The following is a 10,784-nucleotide window of genomic DNA, read 5'->3' as shown; positions in this document are numbered from 1 at the left end:
TGCTACACCTCATCTTCCTATCTGCGGCTGAAGCACCACCTCCACCTGCAAACACCCTGCACAGTTAACTCCTACTGTTCTCCCTCCTGATCGCCTTTCCCCTTGTCTCTTCTCCCAGCACAGAGCAGGCAGAATTGCAGCAGCCAAGGATCAGCCCATGCTCACACCACTCTGCAGCAGCATAGAAGGGTCAGGGATGACCAAGCTTTCCCCAGCTGTACAGCAGCACTGGGGCAGCTGTGGGTCAGGCTGGCTGCCAGCCCAGAGCAAGAGGCGAGCACAGGAAGATGCACACCGAGTGCCAGCCAGAAGCAGCCATCAGGCTAAGCTGAGGCAGGGTCAGGGCAGACTGCAAGTCATGCTGAAGTGAGATCCCTCCCCAGCCCAGCCTCCATGCCACCAGAAGGCTGAAGCACGTACCTGCTCCCCACCCCACACTAAGGCTCTCCCAGCAGCATGGGCTCTGCAAAAAGAGCTCTTTTTTTTTTTTTTTGGGGGGGGGGGGGGGGGGGGTGTAACCACAGTTCAGTTGAGGCAGAGAGCTTGGCTATTACCCACCCAGCCCCTAATGCTGCTGCTCATCCCCTTCCCACAGTGCTGAGGCTACAGGCAGGAATTTAAGGTAGACGGCTTCAACTTCAAAGGCCAGCAGGAACATCGGACCCAGCCCCAAGAAAAAGCAGAATCTGCCCCAGGTCCCTGCACTGCTGTGTAGCTCAGCCCACAGGAGATCTTTATCCAGTCTCTAAAGTAGTGGCAACCAGCAGAGCCTCCCCTTTCCATTCACCCCTACATTCTGCGTGTACTCAGGATTCCGCCACCCTCTCCAAAACGCCTGAAGGGAACACGGTGTCCCACCACCCAGGAGTTCAATTGCCCCAGTCAATATTTGGCCACAGCTTTCACCACCACCTCTCTTCCCTAAAGCCTAACTACACACTTCATGCTAAGTATCCCTACAGGCTTATCTGTGCTTCGCCTCTACTTCCTGCTCACCCAGAGCTCCACATTCTTACGGCTCTCCAAGCACTCTAGAAAGCCAGTTTCACCCAAAACACGGAGGAAACAAACGACTGCCAAACAGTTTGTCTGCAAACAGCCCCAGTGAGGACAGCAAACTCAGCGAGGTCACAGGCAACATAACAGGAACTGTGTCAGGGAAACCAGGCTGCGATTCACACGCTGCAGGGAGGGGAGCACGGATCATGCCAGAAAGGGGGAAAAAAAAAACTTACACTAAGCACTTGCTATTGGGTTAGCTTGAGGGCTTTGTCCAGGGAAACCTGCAGCCTAAGCTAATAGTTGATAGAAGCTGGGGACTGGCACAACACTCATCTTGTGCCAGATCTGAACGGCACACACTTGATTGCAGTTGGTACCTACCAAATTCTTGGGCATTAAGCAGCTTGTGGAATGCTCCACAAGGAAGTTACGTAGGATGCTGAGAACAACCACCACAAACATTTACTAATAATTACACAGCAAAACGCATTAGGATTCCAGAATACCGATGTAAACAGAGATATCTGCAATTCAGGGGAGCACCACCTCCCTGATGTTTACCCACAGCAGAGAGAGAACATGTCAGTGATGCAGGAGAGCTTAGCAACAAGGTACCAGATGTGGGACAGCACTGTGAGCCTCTCAGAGCAGCCAGCTCCTGCCAACCAAGCACCAGACCACAGCAGGAGGGAGGGAGGGAGAAAAGAAATGAAGCCCCAACACTTTTCTGGGAGCTCTCCTGCATGGGCTACGTAGTCAGAAAACACAAGAGCCCCTCAGTGGTTTTACAGGGTTTATTATCCTGTCTGTACAGTCCTTGGTAGATGCAGTTTAGATGATTCCAATCTGGAAAGAAGCAAAATATGTTAAAACAGATGTTATGGTGGCAGAAAGGCAGAGCCTCCACCAGACGCTGACACAGCTGCATCTCCCCAGGATCCCTATCTGGGAAGACAGGCTTCTTCCTACCAGACTTGCCCCGTGCCTCGCGCAGCTGCTGTATCCATCTGCTGTACTGTGACCCTCGTGTTAATCCATACAGCCACCATCCCCACCTCCAACACCTACCACCACTGCCTCCTGCTTCCCACAACCATCAAGGTCTAAACCACCTGCCATTTCCAGCAATACAGCCATCTGCACAGCAGAAATCCTTCACCTAGGCCCTAGCAGTGCTTCTGACATCATTTTCCTCTTTTTGAGGAGAGCTGCCAACATTGTTGTCTGAGAACACTGTTAGAACAGACACCATTTCACCCTGGGGCAGTTTCTGCATCCTCCTCAGTACTTTAGAATTCATGCAGCCTTGTGGAGTGGAGCCCCTCCCTGGAGGAGAGCAAGAACTGCAGTTCTCTCAGTAACTCCCCACCTGACCTCATCCAGGCAGAACCAGGTTAGTTTTAGGAGATATTTGGTCTTGCTTAACTACAAACTACTCTGCAGAAACACTGGTGTCCTTTAAGCACAAGCACTTCACATGCACACCAAAAAGAACGAGGTACAGCAACTATGAGACAGCAAATAGGAGCTGACAGTTTCAAACATTTCTCACCTTGTTGGCTACATCCAGAGCATCGTAGTCAGGAGCCAGCCGGACGTAAGCCTTCTTCTCCCCATCGGGCCTAGAGTGGAATAGGAGGCATCAGTACAGAGACACAGTAATCCTCAAACCTATTCCACATTCCCATTATAACAACGTGCATCAGTGGTTCCTTTGGAAACATCACTTCATTCAGTGGTAAAAAAAATTGTTCACATCATCTGCACAGAACTCCTGCTGCGTCCAGGGCTCCCAGATGAAGCCAACTTTCTGACATAACACCATTTTACGCTCCCACTAAGATATGTTTAGTAACATGCTGTATTTACCACAACTTTAGCACTGAAAACACTACTAGAGTTTAATGCCACACTTCCTGAGAATCCCCACAGCATGGCTGAAGCTCACACACGTTCAAGTTCCCTGCAGTAGCTCTCCCCCTTACCTTATCAAGGTGTTGACCTTGGCCACATCGATATCATACAGCTTCTTGACTGCCTGTTTGATCTGGTGCTTGTTTGCCTTGACATCGACGATGAAAACCAGAGTATTGTTATCCTCTATCTTCTTCATTGCCGATTCTGTGGTCAAAGGGAACTTGATAATGGCATAATGGTCAAGCCTGCAAGAAAGAGCACCTCAGCTTAAGAAAAGGATTGCAGAAACTGTTTACACACATCAGGAGTTTTTAAGTATCACTTATCGCCTACAAAAGTTTGGGGTACATCAGTTGCCAAAAAAGTTCTAATCACAAACTCTCAGGCTTTGGTCGCTTGAAATCATCACTTGCACCCCAATGCTCTGCAATCAAAACAGGGCTCAGCTTCAAAGGCAGCACTTGGGCAAGGTCTGACTGGGGGATCTGTAGAGGGGCTTTTTCCACCCACAAACCCCTGCCAGGCCCGCTACCCCAACGCACTTGTTTCTCCTTGGGGCACTCTTCCGGGGGTACTTGGGCTGCCGCCGCAGGCGCAGGGTCTTGGGCCTCCTGAAGGTGGGTGATGTGCGGATCTTCTTCTTCTTGTGGCTGTGGACCCCCTTCAGGACGGCCTTCTTGGCCTTCAGCGCTTTGGCCTTTGCCTCCGTCTTCGGTGGCACGGCTGTGACAACACCTCAGTCAGCACAAAGCGGGACTGCGGGTCCAGCAGCCCCCCTGCCTGCCCCATCGAGCCACGTTTCCCTACGAGGCACCCCGACGGACACAGTCTCTTCAAACCGCTCCCGAAGGCAACGCGGGCCTCCCCCACAACACCCCGGGTTGGATTTCCCCCCTGCCCACGCCACCACATGGCTGCCCTCAATCTACCCCCCAAAACCACGCACAAACTCCCGCACCACGCAGCTCAGCCCTCAGCCCCCACACCCAACACCCGCGGCTTCCCGCCCCGAGACCGGGGCTCACTTCACGCAACCAGGCCGTGCCCGCCGGTGCAGGCCTCCCCCGTGCCGTCCACGTGCCCGCGGCCCAGCGCCGCCCCGCGGCCCTCCTGCGCCCCGCAACCCCCTCAGCCCGATTCCCTCAGCCCCACCGCAACCCGTGGGGCCTCGCAGCCCGGCGCCCGCCCGCCTCAGGGCCCCACACGTCCGCCCTCCCTCACCCTCCTTCTTCGCCTTGGGCGCCATCTTGGGCAGCCAGAAGCCGAAAGGGGTCTCCCGCTCCGCGCCGCACGGGCTTATAGCCCCAAACCTCGCGAGATTTCCCTTCCGTCTCGCCGCGGGGCTTGCCGGGAAGCGTAGTCATGGGAGGTGCCACTGGTGCGCGTGCGCACACCTCTCCCCGCCCCCCGCGGGGCCTCATGGGAGTTGTAGTCCCGGTCCCCTCCCGGGCCGGGGCGGGGCGTGGACGCCGATGCCTCCGGGGCGGAGTGTGCGGCGCTGAGCAGCGAGCGGAGCGGGAGGGGCGCGGGAACGGGGATCGCCCCTCGGTACCGGCGGGAGGGGACGCGGGGACAGCTGGGAGGAGGGACAGCGGCACCTCGGGGTGCGGCGCGGGGACACGGGGACAGCTGGGACGGGGGGACGGCTGTGTGCCGGGCTGGCAGCCGGGGGGACGTGGGGAGAAGTGGGATGGGGACACATGGGGACGTGGGGATGGGCGCCTTCCGGGATGCTTTACATGGGGACAGCGGAACCTGGGGACACGGAGACAGTGGGACTTGGGGACATTGGGACAGTGGGATCTGGAGACATGGAGACGGCACAGTTTGGGGACATGGGACAGTCCCCAAGTGAGGGACTTGGGGACAGCGGGACTTGGGGACACAGGGACAGTGGGATTTGGGGACAGTGGGATTTGGAGGCACGGGGACAGTGGGATTTGGGGACATGGAGAGAACAGAACTTGGGGACATGGGGACAGTGGGATTTGGGAATATGGGGAGAGTGGGATTTAGGGCCAGGGGGACAGTGGGACTTGGGCACACGGAGACAGCAGAACTTGGGCACGCGGAGACATCAGGATTTGGGACACGGCTGCAGCGCCTCTCCCCCTCCCCTCCCCCCCCATCTCCCCAGGCCTGGCGGTTCCCCTCGGCCCCGCTCCATCCCAGTGATCCCGTCCCTCCAGCCACGGGGCACCATGAACGTGCTGGCCCCGGTGCGCAGGGACAGGGTGGTGGCCGACCTGCCACAGGTGAGAGGGGAGGGGGCAGCACCCGGGGGGTGACCTCCCCGACCCCGCAGCCTCACCGGGTCCCCGTTGTCTCCCCCCCCGCCCCGGTACCGCAGTGCTTTCGGAAGGAGGCCGCCTTGCACACCCGCCCCGAATTCCACTCCAGTGTGACCAGCGCCTGCCAGGAGCAGCGGACGGGCACTGTGGGGTGAGGCCGGGATGGGGACGGTGGGGGGGTCCGTGGGGGTGTCGGCCCTACACAAAGTGGGGGGTCCCGGCAGGAAGGCGCCGCGTGGCTGCGGCGCTGCACGGCTGCGTCACGGCGCAGGAATGCGGTGGGGGGGGGCTGCGGGGAGGGGCGGGGAGATGGGGGGCATCGTGCTGCCGGGGGGTGCGGGTGGTCCCCCAAAGCGGTGCTTATCCCGGGAGCAAACTGCGTGCCCCCCTCCCCCCACCCCTTCCTTCAGCATCTGTGTTCCCGCAGCTTCAAGATCTCCAAGATCATCGTGGTGGGGGACCTGGCGGTGGGGAAGACCTGCCTCATCAACCGGTAACCCCGATGGAAGGGATGCCGGGAGGGCTGCAGCGGGAGGACCCCCCCTCCCCCCCTTGCAGGGCTGACGCTCATCCCGCTCCCTCCCCCGCCTCCAGTTTTTGTAAGGACACCTTTGACAAGAATTACAAGGCCACCATCGGGGTGGACTTCGAGATGGAGCGCTTCGAGGTGCTGGGGGTGCCCTTCAGCCTGCAGCTGTGAGTAGCACCAGCATCGTGTCCCCCCCCCGACTCCACACAACAGCCCCCGCTGACCCCCCCCCGACCACCCACCCCCTCTCCAGGTGGGACACGGCCGGACAGGAGCGCTTCAAGTGCATCGCCTCCACCTACTACCGGGGAGCACAAGGTGAGACCCCCCCCATGCCCCCACCAACCATCCCCACGTCCCCTCCGACCACCGTAAGCTCACCTCTCCGCCCCAACAGCCATCGTCATCGTCTTTGATGTCAACGACGTGGCGTCCCTGGACCACACGCGGTAGGTGGCACGCGGGGCGCGGGGGGGGGCTGGAGGTGGCCATGGGGTCGGTGTCACCTCCATCCCGCCCCGTAGGCAGTGGTTGGCGGACGCCTTGAAGGAGAACGACCCCTCCAACGTCATCCTCTTCCTGGTGGGCTCCAAGAAGGACCTGAGCGTGAGTGTGTCCCCATCCCGTGGGCTCTCCCGGTGCGGTGGGGCCGTCCCCATCGCCCACCCCGCTCCCTCTGCAGACGCCGGCGCAGTACAGCCAGATGGAGAAGGACGCGCTCAAGGTGGCCCAGGAGATGCAGGCGGAGTTCTGGGCCGTGTCCTCGCTCACAGGTGGGGACGTGGCCAAGGCTGGAGGGGGTAAGGGGCCAAGTGACCCCCGCTGGGGCTCAGGGCTCTTCTCCTATGGGGCAGGAGAGAACGTGCGGGATTTCTTCTTCCGTGTGGCGGCGCTGACCTTCGAGAGCAGCGTGCTGGCGGAGCTGGAGCGCGGCAGTGCCCGCCGGATCGGCGATGCCGTGCGTGAGTAGCCACGCCCCCCCCCACATAGGTACCCCCCCACCTAACCCTAACCCTAACCCTAACCCCTCCATCCCGCAGGCATCGGCAGCACCGAGAGCGACCTGTACCTGTCGGCGCCCCGCAAGAAGCCCAAATGCTGCCAGTGAGCCCCGCGGCACCCCGTATCTCCGTACCAAAGAGCAGCGGCCCCGGGGGGTGGGGGCACCCCATAGCTATGCAAACACCCCCCCCCCCCCAGGAGGGACACCCCCAGCCTTCATTGTAATAAAATGTTTTTTATGCTTTTTAAGCAAGGCGTCGGGCTGGTGGGCAGGAGGGAGAGCCGCGCGTTGCGGTGCCAGCCCTCATTCCCAACCCAACTGGTGGCGGTCGAAGCGGGGCTGCAGGCGGGGGGGCACGCAGTGGGCACACTTGTAGCGCTCCCGAATCCACCGCCCGCCCTCGCTGTCCTCGATGCAGATGGCCGCGACGCCTGCGGGATGCACCCAGGGCTCAGCGTCGGTCACCGCGTCACCTATGGGTGCCCCCCCCCCCCATTAGGTTCCCCATCCTACCTGCCACGACCCCCCCCTGGCTCTCCACCAGCCGGATGGCCGCTCGCATGGTGCCCCCGGTTTCCACCCACTGGTCCACCAGGAGGATGCGCACACCTGGGGGGGGAGCAGAGCTGTGTCCCAGCGCCCGCTGTCACCCCGCTGCGGGAGCGCCCACCCCACGGGCTCAGCTCACCCGGTGTTACGGTGTCGGTGCGCATCTCCATCACCTTCTCCCGACCCGAATAGTCGGTGTAGGGCTCTGACAGTGTCTCCACGCAGAGGTGGCCGGCTTTGCGGATGGCCAAGAAGCCTTTACGCAGCGTGGCAGCCACGGCGGCGCCTGGGGATGGTGCTGTCACCCACCACCACAGGGACAAGAATCGGGGACCCCCAGCATCCTCCCCTTACCCAGAATGAAGCCCATGGCATCGATGCCGGCCACCAGGTCGATGGGATCTCCCTGGAAAGGTTGCAGCAGGTCGGCCACGCAGTCCTGCAAGCCCTGGGGAGATAAATAGGGAGGTGCTGGGTGCCCCCACAGCCCCCCCCCACCCTGGTGCAACCCCCTCGGTGCCCCCCCAGGTGGTCGCTGGGTACTTGCGGGTGGCAGTAGAGCCGGGACGGGTCCAGCCATGCGTAGTGGGGACCTTTGGTGTTGGGGGCCATCAGTGCCAGGTACCAGCCCTTCTCCCGGGCGGCGGGGACGTGGTGCAGGTCCATGTGCAGGGCGCTGCTGTCGTGCCAAGGGGGGAATCCACACCCCATAGGGTGCAGTGTCCCCTCCGGTCGCCCCGTTCGTGTCCCCGCGCACGCTCCGTACCCAGCGTGGGACTGTCATGGGGAGTGTCACAGACAGCGACAGCTGAGCGGGGGCTGCCCCATAGCGCTGGGCCCCCGCCAACGCCTTGGGACGGCGGGGAGCTGGGATGGGGCCAGGAGGGAGCTGTGCCCACAGCCATCCCAGTGCGACACCCACAGCTCCGTGCACATCCCCATAGGGAGCGGCGCGGGCACCTGGAGCATCCCATGGGTGCGGGGTTTGGAGGAGCCAGAGCGGCGCTCGGGGTGCAGCTCCATAGGGCAGATTTGGGGTCTGGGCCAACGCAGGGACTTCTCGAGGCCGCACACGTCCCCGCTCGGGCACCACGCAGCTCTGCCAAGCGCTGCTCCGCGGGACGGGCGCCGTGTCCTGATTGCAAATGGGGCTCTGCCCGACGGGAGGCAGCGAGCGGGGACGAGAGCTGGCAGCCTTGGTGCTTGGGCGCCGGGACACGGGGATGGACGGAGCTCCCGCGGGGCAGAGCTGGGCCGGGCGATGCTGCGCCGTGCCGTGCCGTGCCGTGCCGAGCCGAGCCGTGCCGCCCCGCGGTGGGCGGGCCGTGCCGAGCCGCGCTGCGCTATAAGGCGGCCCCGCAGCAGCGGTGGCCCCGCGGTGCCATGTGCGCCCCGCGGCCGCGCTGCCTCTTCCTCCCCCTCCTCCTCCTCCTCTTTCTCCTCCTCCTCCCGCTGTTGGCGGCCCCCAGCCCCGGAGTGGCCCCGTCGGGGCGGCCCCGTGCCCGCCGCGGCCTCACCTACCCCGGGACGCTGTGGTGCGGCGCCGGGACCAACGCGGACAGCTACGAGCAGCTGGGTAAGGAGCTGTCCCCAAACCCACCCCATGGTCAGACCCCCCCCCCCCCCAGTGCTGCTCCGCTCCCCAGCACAGGGCTGGGCCATCCCCACCCCTATCCCCAGCTTTGTCCCTGTCCATTCATCCCGCTGCCATCCTGGTCCCCAAGTGCTGCTCTGCTCGCAGTCCACCCCAGTGCAATCCCCACACTGGTGCTGTCCAACACGCTCCATATCCAGTCCCTATCCCACTCCCTGCCCTATTTCCATCCTCACGCTCGTCTCAGCCTGGTCCCCAGACCAGTCCCAGTCCAATCCACTCCTTCCTGATCCCACCACTGCGGTGCTGGTCACACCCCAGTCCCCATTCTGCTGCCCGCCCTCATTCATCCCAGGCTGATCCCAGGGCCATTTCTGGTGCAGTTCTGATCCCCATCCTCACCCACTGTGGCTGCTCCAGCCACGCATCCCCAATCCCATCCCACCCCTGATCCTGCCTCCATCCCATCCCTGACTCCATCCCATCCCTGATCCCATCCCATCCCCAACCCTATCCCCAATTCCATCTCAGCCCCAATACTGACCCCATCTCAGCCCTGACCCCATCCCAGCCCCAATCCTGACCTCATCCTGACCTCATCCATCCCAGCGCCATTTCTGATCCCAACCCTCACCCGGCGCAGCCCCATCCCATCCCCAACCCCCAGGCCATCCCAGCTGCGTGCAGCCCCCCCCTGGGCACTACCCCCAGCCCTCACCCCACAGGGGAGCACCGCGACACCGACCGCTGTTGCCGGGACCATGACCACTGCCAGCACGTCATCTACCCCTTCACCTCCCGCTACGGCTACCGCAACCTGCGCTGGCACACCATCAGCCACTGCGACTGCGACCGCCGGTGAGCGGCCCCGACCCCAAAGCGGGGTTGGAGGTTGGGGGGGGGGGGGGGATGGCAGAGGGTTCACCCCCCCCCGACCCTGCATTCGCCGCAGGCTGAAGGAGTGCCTGCAGCGGGTGAACGACACGGCGTCGCGCGTGGTGGGGCAGGCGTTCTTCAACGTCATCCAGGTGCCGTGCTTCGAGTTCGCCTACAAGGAGGAGTGCGTGCAGCCGTACCTCTACGTGTGGTGAGTGACCCCCCCCCAGACCCCCCCCCCCCACCTTCACCACCGCGGGCTGGGCCCTGCGGCCGCCATCCCTGACCCGCACCGTCCCCGTGTCCCCAGGTGCAGGGCGTACAACACGGTGGCCGTGGCCGTGCCCAAGGAGCCGGTGCTGTATGAGTTCGGCGGGGAGCTCATCGACAGGGCGGCGTGGCCTGGGGGGGAAGCCCCGAACGCCCCTTTCCCCCCAGCCGCGAAAGAGAGGAAGAGGATGAAGGAGAAGAGGAAGAAGGGGAAAGGTTTGAAGAAGAGCCCTTCTGGATTCGGGGAGCTGAGCCGCGCCGCATCCGTCACCGCCGCTCCCCCCGACTCAGGGGGACAGGGCAGCAGGAAGAGGAGGAGGAAGGAGAGGAACAGAAAGAAGAGGCTGAAAAGCAACGCCGAGGCGGAGTGAGCCCCGCTCCCACCCCGCGCGGGCCCTCGTTGTGTTAATGAATAAAGTGGGGTGATGAGCAGCCGCTGCGGTGCGCGGGGTCTGTGGGGCCAGGGAGGGGGCACAGGGGGCGGCGGTGCCCGTCCTACACGTGGGCCTGGTGCTGGTGCAGGGCCCTGAGGGAGAAGTCAAGGTCTGCAGGGCTGTGCGAGGAAGAGAGGAGCGGGCTCCAGCTCCCACGGCAGAGTCACAGCACTGCATGGGCTGAGCGATCCCTCTCCCATCCCATCCCATCCCATCCCATGGAGGATGCTGTGACCCCAGCGTGGATGCAGTACGCACACACAGGCCGGCTTCCCAAAAGTAGAATTTCTTTATTGGGGAAACTAAAAACAAAGAGGGT

The 10,784-nt window shown here is 62.3% G+C and overlaps 4 protein-coding genes across 5 annotated transcripts; 2 read left to right on the top strand and 2 right to left on the bottom strand.

Moving 5' to 3' along the window:
- RPL23A (ribosomal protein L23a) lies at positions 1,782–4,278 on the bottom strand. Its single transcript, XM_021415977.1, has 5 exons — positions 4,141–4,278; positions 3,462–3,642; positions 2,988–3,164; positions 2,555–2,624; positions 1,782–1,848 (listed from the first exon to the last, which is right to left on the bottom strand). Exons 1-5 carry the CDS (start codon positions 4,163–4,165, stop codon positions 1,834–1,836), a joined length of 468 nt encoding a protein of 155 aa, XP_021271652.1. The 5' UTR covers positions 4,166–4,278; the 3' UTR covers positions 1,782–1,833.
- On the top strand, positions 4,360–6,990 carry RAB34 (RAB34, member RAS oncogene family). Of its 2 annotated transcripts, none has more exons than XM_021415976.1 (11): positions 4,360–4,467; positions 5,057–5,174; positions 5,270–5,361; positions 5,638–5,703; positions 5,805–5,906; positions 5,993–6,057; positions 6,137–6,188; positions 6,264–6,345; positions 6,422–6,512; positions 6,594–6,701; positions 6,780–6,990. In XM_021415976.1, the coding sequence occupies exons 2-11, from the start codon at positions 5,121–5,123 to the stop codon at positions 6,845–6,847; spliced, it is 780 nt and encodes a 259-aa protein (XP_021271651.1). In that variant the 5' UTR covers positions 4,360–4,467; positions 5,057–5,120; the 3' UTR covers positions 6,848–6,990. The 2 variants fall into 2 exon arrangements, with proteins under 2 accessions (XP_021271651.1, XP_021271650.1); XM_021415975.1 differs by having other exon boundaries at positions 4,366–4,523.
- Positions 7,029–8,395, bottom strand: LOC110407833 (adenine phosphoribosyltransferase-like). The gene is made up of 5 exons (XM_021415978.1): positions 7,835–8,395; positions 7,646–7,739; positions 7,431–7,577; positions 7,256–7,351; positions 7,029–7,173 (listed from the first exon to the last, which is right to left on the bottom strand). The coding sequence occupies exons 1-5, from the start codon at positions 8,000–8,002 to the stop codon at positions 7,046–7,048; spliced, it is 633 nt and encodes a 210-aa protein (XP_021271653.1). The 5' UTR covers positions 8,003–8,395; the 3' UTR covers positions 7,029–7,045.
- Positions 8,675–10,635, top strand: PROCA1 (protein interacting with cyclin A1). Its single transcript, XM_021416107.1, has 4 exons — positions 8,675–8,867; positions 9,611–9,743; positions 9,838–9,972; positions 10,072–10,635. Exons 1-4 carry the CDS (start codon positions 8,675–8,677, stop codon positions 10,400–10,402), a joined length of 792 nt encoding a protein of 263 aa, XP_021271782.1. The 3' UTR covers positions 10,403–10,635.

This window comes from Numida meleagris, chromosome 18 (assembly GCF_002078875.1).
Source record: "Numida meleagris isolate 19003 breed g44 Domestic line chromosome 18, NumMel1.0, whole genome shotgun sequence".
Classification (NCBI taxonomy): domain Eukaryota; kingdom Metazoa; phylum Chordata; class Aves; order Galliformes; family Numididae; genus Numida; species Numida meleagris.
This window is presented reverse-complemented; position numbering and strand designations above follow the sequence as displayed.

Excerpts from the sequence above, each read along its gene's own strand:
- RPL23A (XM_021415977.1), bottom strand. The coding sequence starts at position 4,165 with ATGGCGCCCAAGGCGAAGAAGGAGG. Across the intron at positions 3,643-4,140 it reads GCCCAAGGCGAAGAAGGAGG|CCGTGCCACCGAAGACGGAG; the intron begins GTGAGGGAGGGC and ends GTGTTGTCACAG. Across the intron at positions 3,165-3,461 it reads AGTGCCCCAAGGAGAAACAA|GCTTGACCATTATGCCATTA; the intron begins GTGCGTTGGGGT and ends TCTTTCTTGCAG.
- RAB34 (XM_021415976.1), top strand. The coding sequence starts at position 5,121 with ATGAACGTGCTGGCCCCGGTGCGCAGGGACAGGGTGGTGGCCGACCTG. Across the intron at positions 6,058-6,136 it reads CTACTACCGGGGAGCACAAG|CCATCGTCATCGTCTTTGAT; the intron begins GTGAGACCCCCC and ends CCGCCCCAACAG. Across the intron at positions 6,702-6,779 it reads CCGGATCGGCGATGCCGTGC|GCATCGGCAGCACCGAGAGC; the intron begins GTGAGTAGCCAC and ends TCCATCCCGCAG.
- LOC110407833 (XM_021415978.1), bottom strand. The coding sequence starts at position 8,002 with ATGGGGTGTGGATTCCCCCCTTGGCACGACAGCAGCGCCCTGCACATG. Across the intron at positions 7,740-7,834 it reads GGCTCTACTGCCACCCGCAA|GGCTTGCAGGACTGCGTGGC; the intron begins GTACCCAGCGAC and ends TTATCTCCCCAG. Across the intron at positions 7,352-7,430 it reads CACCGACACCGTAACACCGG|GTGTGCGCATCCTCCTGGTG; the intron begins GTGAGCTGAGCC and ends CTCCCCCCCCAG.
- PROCA1 (XM_021416107.1), top strand. The coding sequence starts at position 8,675 with ATGTGCGCCCCGCGGCCGCGCTGCCTCTTCCTCCCCCTCCTCCTCCTC. Across the intron at positions 9,744-9,837 it reads CACTGCGACTGCGACCGCCG|GCTGAAGGAGTGCCTGCAGC; the intron begins GTGAGCGGCCCC and ends CATTCGCCGCAG. Across the intron at positions 9,973-10,071 it reads CAGCCGTACCTCTACGTGTG|GTGCAGGGCGTACAACACGG; the intron begins GTGAGTGACCCC and ends CCGTGTCCCCAG.